This window comes from Microcebus murinus, chromosome 25, assembly GCF_040939455.1.
Source record: "Microcebus murinus isolate Inina chromosome 25, M.murinus_Inina_mat1.0, whole genome shotgun sequence".
Lineage (NCBI taxonomy): Eukaryota > Metazoa > Chordata > Mammalia > Primates > Cheirogaleidae > Microcebus > Microcebus murinus.
This window is the reverse complement of record NC_134128.1, coordinates 11726098-11750482: the sequence shown is the minus strand read 5'-3', so window position 1 is coordinate 11750482 and position 24385 is coordinate 11726098. Positions and strand designations below refer to the sequence as shown.

Here is a 24385-nt window from a genome sequence, read left to right as displayed (position 1 = left end):
TTTATAGACCAATGAATAAGTGTCAAATGTCAGGAGCCAGGCTCACTGCTCATTTTATTTTTCTCTCACTGTATAGATCATTCTCACTCCTAGTGAGATGATTTATGTTTAACAGAAGCACCTAGAATATTCTTGATAACAAGAATATTCAGTAAAATAGAAGCAGTTTTAAATGTTTGTTACTTTAAATCATTTGTAAGATTTATAGTAGGCAAATGGATTTGTATAAATAAGCTACCATATTTTTAACAATATGAGTGCAATTGGCATGGTAAATTACCCATAACAAAAAAAGTAGCTTCCCATGATAGGGAGTAATAGCAGACCTACCTCAACTTTCATTTTTTTCAACTCTCAGGAGATATAATTTATAACAGTGCAATGAAAGAATACAGTTACATTCACAATGTAAAAAATACATTACACGACCTAAAAGTGACAACATAAAACATGGTTGGCATCTGAGTCTAGATATAGCATTATGGACTCAGATTAATATTTGAGATGTTGATAGTGATAATTTCAAGGGAGTAGAGCCCTACTGATAAAGCAAAATACCTTCCCTTCCTGATGCCCTTCTGACTTTTGGAAAGCAACGCTTGCATATACTACTCTTGTATTTTTCTTCCTGTTTAGAGCCAAACGATGAATTGTGGATTGGCTTAAATGACATCAAGATCCAGATGTACTTTGAGTGGAGTGACGGGACCCCTGTGACATTCACCAAATGGCTTCGTGGAGAACCAAGCCATGAGAACAACCGGCAGGAGGACTGTGTGGTAATGAAAGGCAAGGTGAGGCCACTTGAATTGCTGATTCCTAGTAAAGTCTCAGGGGATCTTTCCTTCTGTCCAACTTTAATTAAGTATATTTGTTTAGATTGCTTTTATTCTGGGTAAATCGACATGGATCAAAGTTGCACCAAATTCAGTTTCTTGAGTCTCTCTCAATTTGTCTAGCAAAGTCAAATTTTCAAGAGGACCGCAAAGGCAATGGACAGAAACTTTTGGTTCAAGGATGACATTGACCAATAACTATTAATAATACGCATGAGAGCTTTGGTTCTACCTTTGCCTGGTAGATCTGAGTGCATGCAGAAGAGTGAGAACCATTCTGGGTTTCATAGCCTGAAGTCTCTACTTAGAAAGCTACATTTATCTTTTCAGGTTACATGGAGGTATCATGTGAATGATTGCTTTCATGATTTAAATATGACCTTAGTGATTGAAAACTATTGTCAAATGATCTTTTGTTCATGGACAATAAAAATGGTGGTTAAGAGGCTAGGTTTGCTTTGTGACTTATTCCCTCATTTGCAAAATGGGGACAAGAATGATTCCCAGCTCACCTGTGGAGATGAGTATTAAATGGCTTAATGCATATATCATGGACAGTTCCTGCCCCAAGTTTATTGGTCAATAAATACTAGCTACTATTTTTGTCACTGTTGTTGTTTTTATTGTGATTGATTGAAAGTGTAAGAAAAGAGTATGTGTTAACTATGCAAAGAGTAGGCAGAAGAAATCAGAGAGTATCTCTTGCTTGGGAGGAGATGAGAGGACAATTTGGCTGAAACTATGAGGTTAGAGGCAGAAGGGGTGAGTAGAAACATTAGCGTTGTGAATTATCTCGGGAGTGGCAAGACCAAATTTGCAATTTATAAATATTACTCTGGCTGAAGGCTTGAGTACCAGGTTGCAATGAGCTGAGACCAAGTGAGAGATGAGGAATTACAACAGACAACACAGAAAACATTTTTCAAGATATTTAGCAGTTAATGGAAGGAGAGGAGAGGTAATATGAGTGTAAAATCTCTAAGGAAGGGGGAGAAGGTAGCATCTGAAACAAAGTGGAATGTTGAGACTTAGAACCAGGAGAACATTCATCAGTAGAAATTGGAAGAAGAAACGAAAGATGAGTTTTTGGTGTCTTGGGCAAGGGAGTTGTTTGTGAATGGTTTATATGTACCTGGTTTACTTAAAGACAGAACTGAATGCTCAGAACTGTGAGCACCATCATCTAAGGACTTACAAGCATTTTTAGTTTCTCTCTGGACCACTCTGAACAGTGGCTTGGACATCTAAGATACAAAATCATATTGGGGCTACAGTCTCTTTGTACATCTTTGTAGCCAGAGTCAAATGTACTGTTGCAAAACTTCAGTTTACCTTTCCTTTCTGTAGATGCCATTTTCTCTTGAGAACCTTGACTCTTCATTTTCCTTCTCTGAGGCCCAATGACAAGAACATAGCATCGACATCCCCAAACTGGTAATCCCTTATGTTTTTCTCTCTACCCTCTGAAGGATGGGTACTGGGCGGATCGTGCCTGCGAGCGGTCCCTTGGCTACATCTGCAAGATGAAATCACAAGCCCAAGCTCCAGGAATAGTGGAAGTTGAAACAGGCTGCCGGAAAGTGAGTACAGAATGTACACAGTGATTTAGGATCAGCAAATATTTTTTGATACAGTTGGTTTTATTTTTATATGTGAAAGTGCTTTGTTATTGCGATAGCCAAATGTTTCAGCCATGTCTAAAACCTTCGATGGTTTATTGTCAGTGTTGGATAGCACTATTCTCCCTAAATTTCTCTTTGGGAATTATCTACAGTTAATAAGGGGGTACGCATAGCGAGTAGCTCCTCTTGGAATGCCGTGGGAACTGGAAGAGAGAAAACAGAGAACAAAATCACACATCCCCTAGAACCTGGGCAGGCTCACCAGATGAAGGCAGGTTATGGGTGACAGATGCCATCTAGATTTAGCAGCCTATGATCCTGTAGGTACTCAGGAATATTTCTAGTAGCTAACTTCAAGTTGTTGATGGCAAACTATCCTTACTCATTTTTTTCCCATGTATAATATGCCTGATTAGCTTTTGTCTGGTGGGATTCTACTTAGTAGATCACAGCAATCAGAGGCAGGAAATTCAGACTGGCAGTAATTCAGTTAAATTAAATAGTCACACAAGCCTTACCTGGGTGACAGCAACACCTCCCTGCATGTCTGTTATACTTCTCTGAGGATAAAGTCAATGGTCTCTGGAAGATAATTTTTAAAAGCATAAGGAAACTATGAAAATACAGGATGTAGGGTTATCATTTTTCTGTTGATTGCTGAGTGTCTCTTCTTCCCCTTTTGTCCTTTCTCACTTCTCTTGAATAAAAATGAAGTAGAAATGAATTTTCTTTCCAAGACTGTTGTGGTCACACAATCTCATAACAAAACACCAGAAGGCTAAAAATTCATGAAACATAAGGTGGTACTAATAAAGAAGCCACAGAGAAAAATAGAGCAGATAGAAGAAAATCACAACATGTTAAGAGATATGAAGGAGCTTAGCAATTATCAAAATTCCTCTTCTAATTTTTGCATTCTGGAAACTTCAGCCCAGAGAAACTATGTAACTTTCTTATAGTCAACAGAAGTAAGAATAGAACCCAGGTCTCCTGCTCATAGACCACTGTACTTTATTTCATTATATATTCTTTGCCTAATCACATGCATATCCAAAAGATTGCATATTATTGTAACTTTCCAAAATAATAAACAATCCTTACATTTTTATTGCTTTTACATAATCAATCTAAGTTTTATCTTTTTCTGTTAATTATCACATATCTGCAGTCTTGATAATAATCCAATGTCATTAGGAGGGTAATAATCAAAACAGGAAAATAACAGCAACCCTTTATCAAGTAAGTTATTATTATGTTCTAGTGCATTTGTAGGATAAATAGTCCTGATTAGAAATAAGAGGAAACTGAAGCACAGAGAGATTACATAATGTGGCCAGTTTAAAAACACTTGCTCTAGGCAGTAACTTCCTCAAAGGGCTAGGAAGACTAGAAAAAAAAATCCACTTGCCAGCAAAGGAAGGTAACAAAGCCCATGATGGTAGAGGGGGTCTTCCTGATAATTTGGAACCACAGGTCTGCTGTCACACAGATCTGGGATTCAATGTCCAAGTCAATGCTACCAGTGTGGGAGACCCTAACTCAAGAAATTAACATAAAGTGGTCAGTCCTGAGTTGCCAACACTCCAGGCTGCCTGACGGATATAAATGTGAATCCTCGTTATAAACAAGTTCCATGGTCCAGGCTGCGGGAACCTCACAGGTGAATGTGAAACCCAAAATCATAAAATAGACCACAGGGGAAATTAATAGATATGACATTAAAATAAATGTGTTTTAGAATGCTTACAGAAAGAAAAGATGGACTTGAAATCATGGATCAGCCCACCATGTTTTACGTAGTATTTTCATCAGGGTGCAATCAAAAATATCTTTGATTTCCATTAAGATTTTTTTGACCCATGAATTATTTTGATATGTGTGTGTGTGTGTGTGTGTGTGTGTGTGTGTGTGTGTTTGTTGGCAGTGGTGGGGGTTTTGGTGGTAATGATTTTTGGTGGTAGAGTTTTTTAGTTTTTTAGTGTCTAAATGTTTAGGGAGATATTATTGATTTTAATCTCTCTGAATTGTGATCATATAAAATTTTTTTCATTATTTATTGAGATTTTCTTTATGGCCTAGTTCATAGTCAGCATCTGTAAATATGCCATGCGTGCTTCAGCGGAATGTTCTGTGATTATTTGGTACAGGGTCTGTCTATATTGAATAGGTAAAATTTAGCAATGGCATTATCCAGATATTCTATATTCTTAATAATTTTTTCTGCTTGACAAATATTCTCCTTATAATTCTGTCAGTTTTTGCTTTACTTACTTTGAGGCTGTGCTGTTGTATCTTTCTGATGAATTGTTCTCTTAATTATTATGTAATTGCTTTCTTCCTTCCTAATAATGCTTTTTCTTACCATAAAATTGATTTTACCTAATATTAATATAGCTACACCATTAAGTTTTAGAAATGTCTCTTGTAAATATATATCTGTGTTTTTACCTTTAATCTAATTTGAGAATCTCTGGCTTTTAACTGGCTAACAAGTGAGTTTAAATTTGTTTGATACATTTGGATTTATTTCTACCGTCTTATTTTGTGCTTTATTTTGTTTATCATTCTTTGCTTTCTTTTATTCCTCCTTTCCTGCATTCCATTGGTTCCGTTAAGTAATCTTTATCCCATTCTCCCTCTTTATAGGTTTGGGAACTATACCTTCTACTTCTATTTTTTAAATAGTATAACATATATATATATATATATATATATATATATATATATATATATATATAGTTTAGACAGGATTTTGCTCTGTTTCCTGGGCTAAAGTGCAGTGGCATCATCATAGCTTCCTGCAACTTCAATCTCCTGGCTCAAATGATCCTCCTGCTTCAGCCTCCTGAGAAGCTAGGACTACAGGTGCACACCATCACGCCTGGCTAATTTTTCCATTTTTTGTAGAGATGGGGGTCTCACTATGTTGCTCAGGCTGGTCTTGAGCTCGTGGCCTCAAGCAATCCTCTCACTGTGGCTTCCCAAAGTTCTAGGATTGTAGGCCTGACACAGAATATGTGGCCAATCAACTTACATTTTTAACATGCATTCCTGACTTGATGAAATTAAAGTTAAAATTTGATTAGATTAAAGTTGTCCATGGCCTGAACAAAAGGAACATTATTATTCTACTTAAACATTTTTTTTTTTTTTTTTTTTTTGAGACAGAGTCTCGCTTTGTTGCCCAGGCTAGAGTGAGTGCCGTGGCGTCAGCCTAGCTCACAGCAACCTCAAACTCCTGGCTCAAGCAATCCTCCTGCCTCAGCCTCCCAAGTAGCTGGGACTACAGGCATTCGCCACCATGCCCGGCTAATTTTTTGTATATATTAGTTGGCCAATTAATTTCTTTCTATTTATAGTAGAGACGGGGTCTCGCTCTTGCTCAGGCTGGTTTCGAACTCCTGACCTCGAGCAATCCGCCCGCCTCGGCCTCCCAGAGAGCTAGGATTACAGGCGTGAGCCACCGCGCCCGGCCGACTTAAACATTTTTTAAACTTTATATTTTGAGATAATTGTAGACTCACAAGAAGTTGCAAAAATAGTAGAGTTCCCCTGTTATCATCCAGCCATCTTCCTCCAATGATATTTTATCTGATGATAGGACATTGTCATAACCAAGGAATTGACATCAACATGATACAGTTAACTTATTCCTATATATTCCTATTCCATTCTTGAAGCCTCCCACCTTCCAATTAATTATCATTGCTATCAGTATAGGCAATTAGACCTGGATTTACTAAGACATATATCAATTTCTTTGGTCAATAGAATTTTAGCCCACTCATTCCTCCCTAGTTAAAATCCCTTCTTTCCAAAGTAAATCTTTTATTAGTTCTTTCACTGGGAGTCTAGGAATAGTTTCTGTCTGTAAATGTCTTAAATTTATCCTCACCCTTAATAATAGCTCAGCTAAGTCAGTTTAGAATTATAGATTGACAATAATTTTCTGAAAGCATTTTATACATTTCTTCTTGCCCTTATTTTTGACACTCGAATTCCTGTATCATACTACTTCTTCTGTTTGTAAGTGGGTATTCTATCTTGTCTCTGATTGACTTTAAGATATTCTCGTTGTCTTTGGCGTTCTGCAGGTTTACGACAATGTGTCTAGATTTGGAATTATATCATTTGTTCTCTTTGGTTCTTAGTGTGATTCTTCTTTTTGAGGATTCATAGCCATCTTTCAATTTTTAAAAAATTATTAGTCATTAATTTTATTCACTGCTTCTGAAATTTAAGTCAATAGTCAACCCTCTCATTCTATTGTCTTTGTTTTCTGTCAAGATGTTTTTAACCTTTTTCATATTTTTTTCTCTTTCTGTGCTATAGTCATCTAATTTACTCATTCTCTCTGAAACCCTGTTTACTACATTAATCTAACCATTGAGTTTTTAACTTCATGGCTATATCTTTTTTCTAGAAATTCTATCTTTTGGTTCATATCCTCCTGTTCTTTGTGCATAGTATTTTGATCTTTAGCTATATTTTGATTGTTAGCTGTATTTTTAGTTTTGTCACTAAATCATCTCAAGCATGTTTATTTTTATAATATTTTTCAGAGTATTCTATTATGTTAAATTGTTGACTCTCCCTTAAAATAAGACATTATCTCACATGCTTTGTAATTTTTGATTGTGAGTTAGTTCCTATCTCCATTCCCACCCTTACCCCCAAATATCATGATCTGGTTTATGGAAATACGTCTGTTGTGTGGTTTTGCATTCTACTTCTTTGAGTGCTTAAGAGATTCCTCTTTGGTGGATAAAGTATTACTTTACTATTTTGGCTGTGGATTGTCATACCATGTGGATAGTTTAAGGTTGGAACTGTCACCTATCTGTGGCACAGATGTAGCATTTATTTTCAAACGGAAGAGTTTTTTTTCTCGCACCTAGAACCCCAGGCAGAAGACAAGACTCTGTCATTTTCTGGTTCTGTGGGTAGAGTATTCTAGTTACCCTCTCACAGAAGGGATACCCTTAGTGGGATCATCTTTATGTAAGAACCCCAGTTCCAACTCCTTGCCTCAGGTGGGCCAAAGGCCAAATATCACATTCTGTATGGACATTAATACCAAAGCCCTTAATCTAGACCTTAATCTAGATCTGATATAGACCCAGGACAATCATAATCTCAGGGTGTTCATTTTCCATTTAGCTTTTAGCATTTTACTTATTTTGGGTACCTGGAAGATTTCTGCTTCTTCCTTTCAAATTCTAATATGGATTTTTAAATTTATTGTTAGGTTTTTATTTAATATTTCTGTATATCTGAAGTATGGGAGAGGAAATATACCAAATCATATTGCTCAGAGTTTAATAAGTGCCCTGTTATGACCATATAATATAGCTGTACACTCATCATCTACTGTGGGCTTCAATAGGCAACTAGGATTTCTATTCCCCAAATCATTTCCTACGGTTACTTACTCTACAACTGAAATCTTAGCCAATCTGTTCAGTTCCTCAGCGAACATTTCACGAGGAGTTTTCATTGGAAAATGCATCAGAAGTGGAGAGAGTGACTGCTTCCCCATTATGTATCATATTATAATTTGTCATCTAGGAACAATGCAATACTGCTTTCTTTGTTCATTCATACGGACAATTTTCATTGCATTTCTAATTCTTCAGATTTGTGTTCTTTAGACATTTGTATTATTCATCAATTTGTTTCATGATAGAAGAATCATTAAAATATTGTTTCCTAATAAATATGCATGATAATCTGCTTGTTTCTTCATTGCTTGACCACATTAATAGGGCTGGAAAAGACATGGGTTTTACTGCTACTTGATTGGACACACACTGTCAACATTTACAGAAGCAAACGAAACCTGTAAAAGTGAGAAGGCTTACTTAACGACTGTTGAAGACAGGTATGTCACTATTTTGATTTTATTTGTTTATTTTTTTTGAGACAGGGTCTTACTCTGTTGCCTGGCCAAGAGCACAGTGGCATCGTCATAGCTCACAGCAACCTTAAATTCCTGGGCTCAAGCAATCCTCCTGCCTCAGCCTACTGAGTAGCTGGGACTATAGGCATGTGCCACCATGCCCGGCTAATTTTTCTAGTTTTTCTAGAGATGGGGGTCTCACTCTTGCTCAGGCTGGTCTTGAACTCCCGACCTCAGCAATCCTCCTGCCTTGGCCTCCCAAAGTGTTAGAATTATAGGCATGAGCCTCTATGCCTGGCCTTAATTTTATTTTCAAATATGTCAAATAGTGAAAAATTTTCAGAAAAGCCTAAGTATCAACATGCTGTAAATTCCTGAGTAAATTATGTGTGATCTGGAGATAAGGTTTGTAAAGGTAGAAGCATTAAAAATAATATCCTTATTTGGATTCTTCATTGCAAACATTATAAACTGTTATGCTACTTTTAGTACTATAAAGCTGTATTAAGAAGAGTTTATTAATAATAATCTAGTAAATGTAGTTTATAGATCTAACTTTTTTCTGTTCTACTATATGTCAAAAATTTTAAAGCAGGAAAAGTAAGTAAATGTTGCCAGCTCAAAATCCTACTTTTGTGTCTTTACCACTCCCTGCACCAAAAAAGAGAGCAGAAAGATTTACTGAAAAATTCCTTCTTTCCCATTCTTCCATTCTTTGCTTTGCTAGGTTACTAGATTCATAGGTCAAGAAAAATCACATGGACGTAGAGGATTCTATTTAACTTTTGACATTGAGGGTCCCATCTCTTTTTAAGATTTATTTATTTATTCTTTACCTACTCATTGCAAAGCCCTGAATTAGGCACAGAAGAAAATTAAAAACGATTTTAATATAGAGTGATATAATAGACTTTGAAGACCCAAAAGTGGGGAGCATGAGGGGGGTTAAGGATCATAACTTATGTATTGGGTAAAATGTCCACTATTCAGGTGACAGGTACATTAAAAGCCCTGACTCCACCATTATATGCAATTTATTCATGTAACAAAAAACCACTTAGACCCCCTAAATCTGTTCAAATAAAAAAAAATTTAAATTAAAAAAATACCCATTACAGATTTAAAAAAACCTTTAAAATATTTCATTTGCAGTAAAGAGGTAAAAAAAATTGTTATTTTAATACAATAAATTACATTTATTAGCCTTTCAACTGGGCAGACCCCAATAAAAATATAGGGGATACTATTGATATTAAAAATACTTTGGTAAAAAGGACAGTTGTCATACTATTTGCATAGTCTTTATGAAAGAAACGTATTTCAACCCACATCCTGCTTTTGGGTATAATGAAATGTCTAATACATCATAGCATCCTCATATAATGCTAACATCTGACAATCAGAACATAGATCCTTTTTATCTTATAACAAGAGAGGTAAACTGCCCGTCTTTGAATACTATGGACTCATATGCTGATCTGTTCTATAATTGATCTTTTGGTCTATTGGAATACTATGTAGAAGATTTCACTAATACTTTATATTTGTTTTTCTTTATGTGTCTTCTATGATGTTTATATTCGGTAGCTCACTAACTCTGTTGTTAAATGTGGTTTCAGACATTTAAGTAAACCAAATTGAGTTTGGCACTTTTAATTATTTTGGTTCTGTTTAGGGAATGAAATCATTCAGACTATGGTCAAATAAATGTTCTATTATTGTTAGGTAGCTCTATGTTCCCTTTCTGCTCTCTCTGAGCCACCTACAGCTCTCTTTGTGCCTGGGGACATTGGGCACTACTATTTCTTTTGCTCAAAAGAGAGATTTTTGCCTGTGTTGCTGCCTACATGGTTTTATGTGTGTCAGTGAAGACAAACTTTGGGTGCCTTGGCCAACGTATTGTACTGTTACCAGATTATGCCAAATACATAGATGAGAATCCAAAGGGAGAGAAAGTGCAGGAATTCATGATTCTGCTTCCTGTTCTTTCTAGAGATTAAATCTCTGTTTCTCTGTATTTCTTGATAATTTTCTCTTTTATTTCAGAGCTGAGATATAAGAGCAAAATTGAGGGGGAAATTCATGTAGATTATTTTATTTGTATTATCTTATTAATGTTACTATTGCTTAACTTGCTAAATCAAGCATTGAGTAGGGCATTTGGCCTATTTGAAAAGTGGGTTCAATTTTTAAACAACATATTTTAAAATGCTATAGTTTTCTCCTTTGTGTTTTCAAAATTCTCTTAAAATTTGAGGCTAGGCAAAGAGGAAAGCAAGGACTAGAGAGAAATGGCTTGAGTACATTTGAATGATTTTATTCACTGAGCTATATAGTATTTTTCCTTCCTAAGCTCACATTTCCCCCATGAAAATTTGTATAATTTAAATGACATATAAATATAATACAATATGTTTGCATTACTAACTAAACTGTAGCTCAAACATAGGACTGAGATACTTTTCATAAATTTACATAAATGTTTCTAAAACTTAGTTGACATGTTAATTTTTCTTTTTAAAGATATGAACAAGCCTTCCTGACTAGTTTGGTTGGATTAAGGCCTGAAAGATATTTTTGGACAGGACTTTCAGATATACAAAACAAAGGGACCTTTCAGTGGACCATTGAGGAAGATGTTCAGTTTACCCACTGGAATTCAGATATGCCAGGTATGTGCAGTGTTTTAAGGATTTCAGTTGCCCTCTGTGTACCTTTCCAAATAGACTATGTAAATCGATTGTGCTTTCGGTAGCATTTTATATATATTTTTTGTTTTTTCTTTCTTTTTTTCTGAATTTCCCAATGAGTTTGCAGTGTTCTAAGGAAAAGAAAGAAAATATTGCTAGGTTATCTGGTACTGATCTCCTTGAAAACTATCTATGAAATTCTAAATGATCACAAACTTCCAAATGGTTAACTCATTTGTGAGAACTTAAACCTATATTAAATGGCTACAAAAGCTTTCGGTGCAACTATGAATTGAAATATTAGTGTATTTGGGTGGTGGAACAAAACGTAGTGCTCTTATAGACCTCATTATTTCAATATCTTGCATGTGTCACCGGCTCGAGTTCTTTATTTGCTTTGGATTTATTTTATTCTTATAAAAAATCCTGCAAGATAAGTTTGAGTATCTTCATTAAAAAGAAGTGGAAAATGGGACTCAGAAAATTTATGTGATGAGAAAGCTTCCAAGCATGGATTTAGACTAATCTGTGTAATTCCCAAATCTGTGTTGTTTGCACTGGCAGCAGCCTGCCTCTCCGTAAATTTTGACTTGCTTTTTTCCTAGTACAATGTTCCAAGTTGTTTCTGAAATAGACTTTGAAAGATTTTTTGCCTTTTTTATGCACTGGTATCACTAGCATAAGACATTATTCAGTATGACAACACACAGAAAAGTCAACATCTTTTATAGCAAATATCACATTGTACCTGGGTAAAAGGAGTAATAGCTTGAGTATATGAACTTACTACTTATCCTAATACATCCTAATCTTCAGGAGTTATTTTAATTTGCATTGTCAGCTTTCAATAAGGAAAACAGATCAATAATCTGGATCATGTGTGATTATAGTTTATTAGATTATTGAACTTTCTGGAAAATGGTAAGATGTTGGTTCATTTTTTCAAATAACTGGATAGTATATTAAGAGCTGAGTACATGTTAATTTTTTTCTAATATTGGTAGGAGTGGTCAGTCTTACTCTGTAGATGAAACTGCTTAATTTTGCCTGTGTTGCTCATTCAGTAGTAGGATTCTGAGAGGTTAACCCTGGAATGTCCCTGGGGAATCAAAATGGATCAAATTGGAGCCAAAACTCAGTTGTATCCATTGTTATGGTATATCCTTGATGGAAGGATGGTGGCTCCCTCTTGAGGAAGGCTGACCTCTTTGAATGAGGGTACAAGTTCAAGAGCAGTGGGTAAGGAGCCCTGGTCTGAGCATCAGGTCAGCTGAACTGAAACTGGACCTCCAGGATGTGGCAACCTCAGCTGTCATCTATTCTAGAGTTACCAGTTTTCAACTCTGTACTGGGAAGGCAAGCAAGCTATCATAGGAGTCAGAGCGAACTCTTGCTTGGGTTGTTAGGAAATCAGAGATTTCAGATAAAACATTCCAAAACAGGTGTCCCTTTCCAGAACTTTGAGAAGGACTTCTAAGCACTTACTGTTATTTAAAAGACTCATAATTATCATAAAAAAATGATCTCATCTAAGCAGCAAAGAATCCTGATGATCAGTGCTCTTAGTTAATTACTCTTTGGAGATACTCTAACTGTGAAACAGAATTATAAACAATAAAACGTAGTACATTCCTCATTTTATTTTATTTACTTTTGTTCATTAAAGCTGGCATTCCTCATAACTGTGTAAGGTAGGTCTTATGTTTGCATTTTAAGGTGAGGAAGCAAGTTCAGTGTGGTTGAGTAACTTACCTAACATCTCTAGCTCAGGGCATTTCATTTTGAAGTCCAGGAAGAACTTTGATCCTGGGAGGACTACATGGAAGGGGAAGTAAAGGATCTTAAAGAATTAAAAAAGGGGCCATTCACACTGTTTGCTTTATTTATTTATTTATTTATTTATTTATTTTTATTTTCACGTATTATGAGGGTAAAGGGTTAAGGTTACATATATTGCCCGTGCTCTCCCTCCCCCGAGTCAGAGCTTCAAGCGTGTCCATCCCCCAAATGTTGCACATCTTACTTGTTGTGTTTATATATACCCATCCCCTCCTCCCCCCTCCCACCTGCCCAACACCTGATAAATGTTATTCTTATATGTCCACTTAGGTGTTGATCTGTTAATACCAATTTGCTGGTGAGTACATGTAGTGCTTGTTTTTCCATGTTTTCTTGAGATACTTCACTTAGTAGAATGGGTTCCAGCTCAAATGTTTGCTTTTTTTACAGTCATGTGGATACAAAAACAAGTAAAGAAAATTTGTTAACTAAAAGAAAAAAAAAAGAATTCAAAAAGGAAGGAAGAAGGGACGGGAAGGAGGAAGAAAGAGAGATAGAAAAAGGAAGGAAAGAAGAAAAGAGAGAAGAAAGGAAAGAAAGGAAGGAAGAGAAATTTAAACCACTTTTTTTTTTTTTACCATACAATAAATGTGGTCATACAAAAATATGACATCACTACATGACCAAGTGTGGGGCATTCTGCCAGATGTTAGAAATACAAAAGGTTATCAACCCCCCTACATTTGGGATCATAATTCAGTTGGGGATAGAGACCGCACAAATAAAAGACAAACAATGGTTCAAAAGCTTTCCTCACCATGTGCAGACTTTATCACTTGCTCAGTTTGGAACTGTCTTCTGTGAGCATGGGAGACCTTCAGCAAACACCCATCGAGTGAATTCTACTTTATGTATTTAACACAGGGCGAAAGGCAGGGTGCGTTGCCATGAAAACCGGCATTGCAGGGGGCTTATGGGATGTTCTGAAATGTGATGAGAAAGCAAAGTTTGTGTGCAAGCACTGGGCAGAAGGAGTAACCCGCCCACCAGAGCCCACCACAACTCCCGAACCCAAATGCCCGGAGGACTGGGGCACCACCAGCAAAACAAGCTTGTGTTTCAAGGTAAGTATCAATTGTGAAGCTAGTAAAAGAATTAGGAATATGCTTCAGCCTAAATAGAGAATTACCTAAGGACTTAAAAAACAAACAAACAAGGAGGGAAGCGGTGGCTCACGCCTTGTAATCCTAGCACTCTGCGAGGCCCAGGCGGGAGGATTGCTCGAGGTCAGGAGTTCGAGACCAGCCTGAGACAAGAGCAAGACCCCGTCTGTACTATAAATAGAAAGAAATTAATTGGCCAACTAATATATATATGGAAAAAATTAGCCGGGCATGGTGGCGCATGCTTGTAGTCCCAGCTACTCGGGAGGCTGAGGCAGCAGGATTGCTTGAGCCCAGGAGTTTGAGGTTGCTGTGAGCGAGGCTGACGCCATGGCACTCACTCTAGCCTAGGCAACAGAGTGAGACTCTGTCTCAAAATAAAATAAAATAAAATAAAATAAAATAAAATAAAATATAAAAACAAACAAACAATAAAACCAAAACACAGCTGCCCAAGTTCCACCTGTAGAAATTCTGATTCTATTGACCTGGGCATCAGTTGTTTTTGAAGAGCTCCATGATTGGATATTAATGACCAGTTGCATGTAGACCACAAACACAACCAACCACACAAGCACAACTCACAGATGTCTTCCTCACCTGCTTTTCCTCTCTCATTCCCTCCCTGCCCCTCTCCTTTCCCCCCAGGCTTTCACAGTCTGGTCTGGGCTCGCAATTCTTTTCATCTTGATGGAAATTGCTGTGCCCCCTCGTGCTATCCTCTTGCATCTCATTTTTGCCATGCTCGTAGAGCCCAGGTTTTAGCTAACTTAATGGATAAACTCATCTGCAAGGGGATGAGGGGATGTGTCTGGCCAAGACAGAAGAGATTTGTAAATGGATTATTTGAGGACTAACACAAAGGAAATCAGGTACCTCTGGGAACTTTTGAGTTACTACACAAAGGCCAGTTTCATCCTGGCCACATCCCTTTGCCTAAGGGTGGTAGGCTGTGGGGATTTGGTGGCAGTTCTTTGAAAGAAGCAGCGGAATTATCCAGAACTGGGAAATGAACAAGGGGTTCCAGCAGAGACAATATCCCGGGGGAATGTTCAACAAACCAAAATATGCACCTCACTAGAAATTATGCAGTTTTAGAGGTCCTTGGGGTAGCATTTGTTTGGGAATATAATAGACCACCTTTGTAAGTATTAAGATGTGAGAATTATTAATAACATCTAGGTGATACTAAATTTATTTAAGAAAATAAAATCTTACGTCACAATCTAGCAAGTTGAAGTGTTCATAGGAATCTTGGGAGCTACTTACGAGGATACTTGATCAAGACACCTTTTTCCAGGTAGCTCAAGTTAAATTAGGGATGAGGTGAAGTTTGTCTAGGGTTGCTTGATGACAGCTGGGGCAGCCATAGTCCATAGTCCAAAAGTCCCTTTTTTCACAAGCCTATGAGGTGGGAGCCCATGACTCACGGGCACAATGAATGAAAATTATAAAAGTCAGTGGCCACAATTAACTTCTTACTGTTTGCATACTGGTAGGTGTGTCCTGGGCTGTCACTGTTGGTTGCATTTCACTGTTCTTCTTGCAGTCCTCTGGACAATATGACATAGTCCCTAAACCATATACTCTATTACATTTAGTTTAGCATATAACATATTCCTGCCAAAGGAATGTCTGTTGTTACATGTGCTCAATAGGTAAAATGTGCAACCATAAAGAAAAATGCCAGGCAGTTTTAAAGGACAATAGCAGCAAAGTCTTGAAAGACTCCCTTGTAATTCACTGTTTAAATAGGATAATAAACTATCTCACAGTTTTAGGAAGGTTATTTTCCTTAAAATTTTCCTTATTCATGTTTACTTTCTCTGCATCAAAAGTTGCTTTCACTTTTTTTTTTCTCATTTAATGTCACTTTTCATACTTAGCCAATATAACCTTATTTCCAACAAGAGCTATATACCTCATATGCCCAAACCTTGTAAGATTTTAATCTAATTTCTCCTCTGCTATAAAATAATATGATTTTTAAATCATAATTTTGTTTTCTCGACAAAATGATCCCCTAGTTACTGAAATATTCACTTGTAAATTGATTTTTAAATTCAGAAGATGACATTGTTTTGGGCCATCGCAATGTTTTGCTTTTCTGCAAATGGGATCTCATCGAAAGTGAATAATTGTTTCTCTTGGTTTGACAAGCTATGAAGTGTAAAATAATTTCTGAAACCATGTCATCTTTAGCTGTTTGCAAAAGGAAAACATGAGAAGAAAACATGGTTTGAATCCCGAGATTTCTGTAGAGCTCTTGGGGGAGACCTGGCCAGTATCAACAGCAAAGAGGAACAGCAAACAATATGGCGGCTGATAACGTAAATATCTTGTCTACCTGACACTCCTTTCTTTTACCTATTTGTGCTAATAATGTGGAGAAAATCCTTACAGTTATGAAATTTTTGGCTCAGGAGGCTACTTAAGGAAACTGTATCATCTTCCAACTCCATGGGCCCTTTTTGATCGAGTTTCACTTCCACATCCTTCAATTTTACAGGTGTAAATTCTCTGATGAATTGCTCTATAAAAGTACAAGACAGTCAGTACATATTTGTTACACGAATGAGCGTATGAATGACAATCTTTCAATGTTTTGCAATTATTTATTCTCATGTGGTGGCCCATTTCTAGGATATTTATGAGATGCACCAAAATGAACATCTATTGCAGAAATTATATTTGGTCATAAACTCTCTTTACTTGTATACTACTAATTTATGTTTCGGAGGTTAATGGACTTGTTTCATGCCATAGCACATGCTTTCTTTATGTTTTGGTTATTCCAGGACTAGTGGAAGCTACCATGAGCTGTTTTGGTTGGGATTGACATATGGAAGTCCTTCAGAAGGCTTCACTTGGAGTGATGGTTCTCCTGTGAGTAATTTGACTTCATATATCATTTTTGTACTTTATTATGTATTTATCTTGATGTTATCTTTTGGGTTAATCCAAACTTTTAGTAAGGCAGGTCATTGAAATAGCTAGAGACATTTTTCTATGTGAAATAAATGCTATTTTAGGATCAGCATCCTGACACCAACCCAGTTTAGTTCTCTTAGTCATTCAAGGCATAGCCATAGTTGACTGGATAAAAAAAAAAAAAAAATTAGAATGAAGTTCATTCCACTAGTTTATATAAAATGATATGTTCATTTTACCACGCGAAATTGGCATGCAGGTAAACTTAAAAACTTATAGATCAGTAGAACTGGAAACATTTTTGATATTCCCATTTATAAACATTAGGCTTTGTCAGACTTCTCCATTCTCAGGAATGGAGAAGTGGGAGATCGTTGGCACATGCTGCAATATTTAGAAGCCCTCGTCATCACTGGAAGTGATTTTGTATAATTTCAGTTCTATCTCCTCGCACAGTTTACCAGCAATTTTTCAAGGCACTTGGGTAGATGGTTTATTTGATGGCTCTGTTGATATTTGAATTTTATATTTACATCTCTGGAAAATATATCATCATGCTTAGTGTTAAGACTCTATGGGCTATGATTGATTCCACATTGAAAACTCCATAAAGGTTCCACTGTTCATTCTGGCAAAGTCTGGTAGTTTTGTTAGCAATATTTTATAGGTCTTTTTATTTTGCAAGAAGAATTATTTGTATTTCTTTCTTTTTTAAAAAAATTATTTATTTATTTTTTCCCAAATTCTGTGGGTACAAATACTGTTAGGGTTACATATCTTGCCCCTGCCCCCCTCCCCATCCCGCTCTGCCAGAGCTTCAAGCGTGTCCAGTCTTCAAGTGGTGCGCCCTACACCCACCATGAAAGTGCATACCCTTCCCCTTCTCCCCCCTTCCACCTGTTCACCTCCCATTAACAAAAAAATTTTTTTTTAAGCATTTTGGTTACAGTGTGTTTCTTTGCCTCTCCCTAAAAAGGGATAGAGGTAATCCTTTCCCCCCTACAATGCTCATTACATCCTTAAGATGTGGGTCTCCCCCCCTCAGATCCCTGTTGAACACAAGACCTGGAAAATGGGCTACACATCTACTCACCATCAAATTGGTACTGACAGCCTAAAACTATGGTGTTCAAATAATTGTATTTCTTTATCCTACCCAGTTAATAAAGAAAAAGCTTCCAACAACACACTGCAATATTATCCCTTATGACTGGGCTGTAAATTTAGCAACTTCCAATACTAAGTGGAGCTTTTCCTACATATGAATCCCACTTTTGTGACCCTTGACTCCATTCTACTTAATAAAAATAAAGAAAATTTTATAATAATCTATTGCATACTCTTCCATTTCATAAGGTTCCATGTAATGAAAGCTACTTCTTTTCTACCCATGTTTATGAACTATACTTTCAAAGCAAAGCTATTGTGATAAAAAGTACATGAATAAAACAACATGCAAATATGCCTTTCTTTTTCTGTTTGTATAGAAAACTGGCATTGGACTGACCAATGGTTGATGGTTATGATTTGATGTTTCTACTGTAGGTTTCATATGAAAACTGGGCTTATGGAGAACCTAATAATTATCAGAATGTTGAATACTGTGGTGAACTGAAAGGTGACCCTGGTATGTCCTGGAATGATATTAATTGTGAACACCTTAACAACTGGATTTGCCAGATACGAAAAGGTACGATCACCTGTCCTTTCCTTTATCTCAGATCGGAGAACGAACCTCCTGACACTCTAGTATCTTTCCTTTATTAGCAGAACAACAACAACAATAACAAAAACCCAAATAACAAAATAAGGGAACTATCAGGGCCCATCATTTCACAGGATAAGAATGAAGTCGCTGAGTACAGATAAATGTTCCAAAGGAACAGAAGATCAAAAGGCCACCCAGACATCCTGGACAAGAGTCACGTCCTCCCAAATAGTTCCCACGAGCAGCTCTGATTCCGATCCAGGTTCTATAGTGGCAGACATGGGTGGGTGTCCTGCACTGTAAGCAGAGTAATTAAAATGCAGTCTCTTTTTGGGGGGAATTTTCACCTTCTGACCATCTATGTGAGTCATCAAATAGGTGAAGGCTGCCCCAAGTCTGAGTATTCTAAGTATTGATTTCTCAAGTAAATGTTCAACGCAAGGAACAGGCGCCATGTGCAAAGGCAGCGATGTTAGCACACCAACCGTCTTGTTGATCAAAAAATGTGAACGCTATCAGTCGTTATCGATGACTCAGAGAGTTCCACACATCCAAGTCAGACACGGAGGTCAGAGGATCCAGGTTCTAATGTTCAGATAAACAAACCTGTTCTTAAACCAAAATGCATAACCTCGGCCTCCTCTGCAGTAAACAGATAAATGGAACTGCATTGCCCCCTGCTGCTGGGGAGTCTTGGCCACTGTCCCAACTCCATGACTAGGGATACCTTAGTGCTTTGCCAATTTCCATGACTCTTTCTGCTTAGATTATGGCTTTCAGAGTGTCCAGAATAGAGGAATCAGTGGTGGCCAGTTATTTATGAAAGGTCTCCTAGCTACCAATGGCTAGTATCCTTTTTGTATCATTTAATTTTATTAATAGTAGCTCTACTCTTGCAGATGTTAAATATGTTAACCCCAAAACTAGGTCATCTGAGTTCCTTTGTCAGATTCCAGTAAAATAAAGATATATCATTAACTACTTGAAAAGAAAAGTATTTCATCTAACTTTTAGTAAAACAGACATTTAAGAAAAATAAGATTCTTTAAAGAAAACTTATTTCATATTTTATAAATCAATAGCTTGCATTTCATAATTTCAAATAATGAAATTATAAGTAATTTCACAGCTAATTATAGGATGTCTGCCTGGAAGGTAACATCTATTGGGCATCTACTACATACCAATAACTCACATATTTTACCTATTTATACATATCACTAAACCCCTTTTTGTAATTGACAAAATTAAGGCTAAATACTTGAAACCTGGGCTTGGGATTTGAAGCGAGGCTTCCTGGTTCTAAAACTCATGTTCTTCTTCTTTTGTATGATGCTCTTTGTGCCTGAAAACTGTCTTCCAATTTGTGGTGGTTTGACTTTTAACTCCTAATTCTCTTTTTCTTCATTCTCCTCTCTACAACATGATTAATTGGAGAAAGAAAGGGGAGTGAAAAAAAAAAAAGAAAAAGAATGGTTAAGCTTTTAGCAATGTTGACCCATAAAAGTAGTGAAAATAGAAGGCTATATAATAGCAGATGTTCAAATATACTGTAATATTCTCTTGTTTTACAGGAGAAACACCAAAACCTGAACCAACACCAGCTCCTCAAGACAGTAGGTGTTTTCTTATTTTCTGATCTCTGTATTGATAGCCTTTTTTCCTTCCTTCCTTCCTTTCTCTATGAAAAAATTACATCACCTAAGAAAGTGGAGGGCACAAGTTAATTATTTATTTATTTATTTAGAGTCACAGTCTCATTCTGTTGCCTGAGCTAGAGTGCCGTGGCATCAGTTTAGCTCACAGCAGCCTCCAACTCCTGGGCTCAAGCAATCCTTCTGCCTCAGCCTCTCGAGTAGCTGGGACTACAGGCATGCGCCACAATGCCCTACTAATTTTTTTCTATATATTTTTAGTTGGCCAATTAATTTCTTTCTATTTTTAGTAGAGATGGGGTCTCACTCTTGCTCAGGCTCCTTTCAAACTCCCGACCTTGAGCGATCCTCCCACATAGGCCTCCCAGAGTGCTAGGATTATAGGCGTGAGCCACCACGCCCAGCCTGGAGGACACAAGTTCTTAATACCTTTGAGAATCTCATGATAAGAGTGCAGATCTTCCTCTTCAGAGAAAAGCTTGTAGGTACAACCATGAAGTGTGTTAATACAATTTCTCATAGTTCATGAGTCCCATACAAAGGCCCAGGTTTCTCCTCCTGCAGCACATATATTAGTTTGCAAAGGCTGCTGGAACAATTGCCACGAACTTGGTGGCTTCAAATAACACACATGAAAGTTCTGGGAGTCAGAAATCTGCAATCAGTTTCACCAAGCTGAAATCCAGATGTCAGCAGGACCCTACTGCCTCCAGAGGCCCTAAGGTAGAACTGGTGTCCTTGCCTTTGCCAACTTGTAGAACTGCTGTCCTTGCATTCATTGGCTCATGGTCCCTTCCTCCTGCGTCAAAAGCAGCAATGGAGCATCTGGTTTCAGTGGTCATGTTGCCGCCTTCTCATGTAGTCCAATCTTCCCCTGCCTCCCACTAGAAGGACATTTATTATTACATTTAGACTCTCTCTGGATAATCTGTGATAATCTCTTCATCTTAAACTCCCTAATGTAATCACATCTACAAAGTCTTCCATATAAGATAACATTCACAGCTTTCAGGGATCAGGACCTGGTTATCTTTGGGAGCCTTTATTCAACCTACTATAGCACAGAACCATAGAATCCTATGGTTTGGACAAAACCTTGGGAGCCCTTGTGTTAAGTGAATTTCTAGGTTTTCCAATTCTACCCTGAAGCAACCAAATCTATCTGCTAGAAGTTCTTTCTTATATTGGGATGAAATCTGCTTTTTATAGTTCCCAGTTCTTGGATCTAGAACATCATAGGTAGATGTATTTGCACACTCCCATCTGCACCATCCTATTGATGAAAGTAACACGAGGACTTAGTTGGGCAGAAAAAGTGACTAGTTTTTACGAGCTTGGCAGAAAGTAGATATTTGGCCCTAGGCAATTCAGTCTGTATTTATCATAGACATTCTGCTTATTCTTGGCTCTCAGAATTGCAGATACCTCTCCTGTAGCTGCTCTGTCTTTTTCACTTTTGTGTACTACAGAGGCCAGATTTTTGAATTTGTCTAAGTAAAATTCATCCCCTTTTCTCACTGATTTCTCAGATCCACCAGTCACTGAAGATGGGTGGGTTATCTACAAAGACTACCAGTATTATTTTAGCAAAGAGAAGGAAACGATGGACAATGCACGAGCATTTTGCAAGAGGAATTTTGGAGATCTTGTTTCTATTCAAAGTGAAAGTGAAAAGAAGTTTCTATGGAAATATGTAAGAACATGATTAATCTAAGAATGGAATAGTAATGTGTGATAAACACTGAGTGTGTCTAGAATTGGTACCCCATGGTGCAGTTTCTAATTATGCACTGAATTTGCACCTCTTGAAGTCAGAGGTAAAGGTGTGAATGTTAGGGGAGGGGAGGAGGAGGCCATCACAGAAATCATGCCTTATTATTTGAATGTTTCCTGCAGAATCATAGAGCCCAGAGTAAAAATTTGTTTGATCATAAAGGTACTAGAGTATAGTCTTATTCATCATCATCTTTATGGATACACTATGCTTTGAAATTCTCAGGATATTCCCTAATATTGAAAAAATATATACATATACATATGAATTATATATGTGTGTATATATACATGAATTCTACTTTATATGTATATAAAGTCTTTTCTTTCATGTATAATCCCAACTGACTGCTTTTTTTTAAAGAATGCCATCAACAACGTAACTACTACAGGCATTTAATATTATAGAGAATGGCTTAAAGTATTTGCTTTATAAATGCACGTTGTTCAGTTGTGCATATGTTTTTCTTTTTATTTCTCTGAAAAACATGATGTAGAATCGACAACATCTCTGCATGAATTCCTCTTTAGAAAAGGTTGCGAATAGGCTGCCTTGTGAATGTGTAGGCTTTGTTTAAGAACTTGCTGATTATGTGATTATAAATTGAACTATCTGTAAACTTCCATGTTTCAGGTGAACAGGAATGATGCACAGGAAGCATATTTTATTGGTTTATTGATCAGCTTCGATAAAAAGTTTGCGTAAGTAAATCAAGCTAAAATAACTTTGCTTGGGATGGCGATCTGATAAATACCTGAGTTATTCTGAGAATTTTGCTTTGCAGAATTGCATTTAAAGAATCCTATAGCATTCCCTATCTGTAAAGCATCTTTAAAAAAAATTAAAAAGAATTTAAAATAATCCTATTAAATATTTTCAACACTGTAAATTTCCAACTAACAGCTCAAAATTGGATTTAATCTTGCAAAACTTCACCTGCCTTTGTTTTTGGATATCATCCTCTGTCAGTAAATAATCTACTAAAAAGATGTACTGGATATGTATGGATAATGAATTTATTTAAATACTTATGATCCAATTTGGACTAACCTTGGTGCTTGGAACCACAGATTTTTTTTTTTTTTTTTGCACCATTCACTGTGATAGCAGCACTATTAATATTTTGAAGTACTCTTTCAACTGCATAAAATATGTTCCCTTTAAAAGAATGACTGTATTGTTTTCCATTAGATATAGGAGCCAGGAAAAGCTACGAGAGTGAGGAAAATAGTACATTTTGGGGATTTCTCTTCTTGTTCATTAGTACGTGTGTTCTCCAGAGTTTTAAGAGCAGCTATGTCTCCCTGGCTTATGCAACAGATATTTTGGCCACTTATATTCTGGAGGACTTAATTGCCATCCTGGAGCAGCAATAGAGATGTAACTATCTTTAAAGAATAGGAAATGTTTGATGTTCCTTCGGGCAAGCACCCATTTTATCATCTCTAAAACGAAAAGGTCAAATTCAGTGATCTTATGCTGCGCTTCCCACTCTCACAGTCTCTGATGTTCTAAAATGTGTGAAAATAAGCATTGGCCCACCTCCATTGCAAGAAACCAGAGTAAACATCAGAATCAGAGAATGGGCCTAATGAGAAATTCTAGGTCCTCTACCTCTCCGTGGGTGGTTTTGTGTTGTGCGAATCGTTCCCTAGGATGACCGTGGGAGGAATTTTGTTTCTGACTCACTTCCAGAGCAATTGAGATCTCCCACTTTAGCACTAAAGGTATTTTCTTCCAGGGAGGGAAAAGATGACAGTCTAGCCAAGACATCGGGGTGGTTACAGAAGAGCACAGTGCCAGGGACCCACCAAACACACAGGCATTTGGGGTTTCCCACCATTTTCTCTACGTTCCCTCCTTTGGATTGAACTATCCTTTCCCACCAGGAGACTGTAGCCAATTGTTCTAATGACTGGATTGTTGTGAAATGCCTGAAATTTCTTTTCCAGTTGGATGGATGGAAGCAAGGTGGATTTTGTGTCTTGGGCCACAGGGGAACCCAATTTTGCAAATGAGGATGAAAACTGTGTAACCATGTATTCAAATTCAGGTAGACGATACACAAATATTCTTGAATTTGCTTCTTGGTGTGGGTGTGTCATTTCCTACATCCCTGAGCTGAAAGTAGCAAGTTGTACACTTAAGCCAGGCAGGATAAGAAAAGAGAATAAAGGAGAATTCTAATTTTAGCAGCATAACCTGTTTAATTTGTAAGGAGAATGGATGCTTAACATTTACACTGATAAATGATATATAGTCAATCTTCTCACTCCTCAAATTATGAAGCATTTTTCACATTCTGATTTCAGGAAAATATCCAAAATA

General features: G+C 36.9%; 1 protein-coding gene across 1 annotated transcript in view; it reads left to right on the top strand.

Moving 5' to 3' along the window:
• The window catches only part of MRC1 (mannose receptor C-type 1), an 85260-nt gene that overhangs the window by 38089 nt on the left and 22786 nt on the right, over positions 1-24385 (top strand). Inside the window, exons 8-19 of the mRNA XM_020284087.2 lie at positions 637-794; positions 2306-2416; positions 8224-8339; positions 10881-11029; positions 13751-13950; positions 16192-16319; positions 16788-16875; positions 18466-18610; positions 20203-20244; positions 21813-21976; positions 22691-22758; positions 24010-24110. Of these exons, the coding sequence (XP_020139676.2) occupies positions 637-794; positions 2306-2416; positions 8224-8339; positions 10881-11029; positions 13751-13950; positions 16192-16319; positions 16788-16875; positions 18466-18610; positions 20203-20244; positions 21813-21976; positions 22691-22758; positions 24010-24110 (1470 nt within the window). The remainder of the gene's footprint in view (positions 1-636; positions 795-2305; positions 2417-8223; positions 8340-10880; positions 11030-13750; positions 13951-16191; positions 16320-16787; positions 16876-18465; positions 18611-20202; positions 20245-21812; positions 21977-22690; positions 22759-24009; positions 24111-24385) is intronic.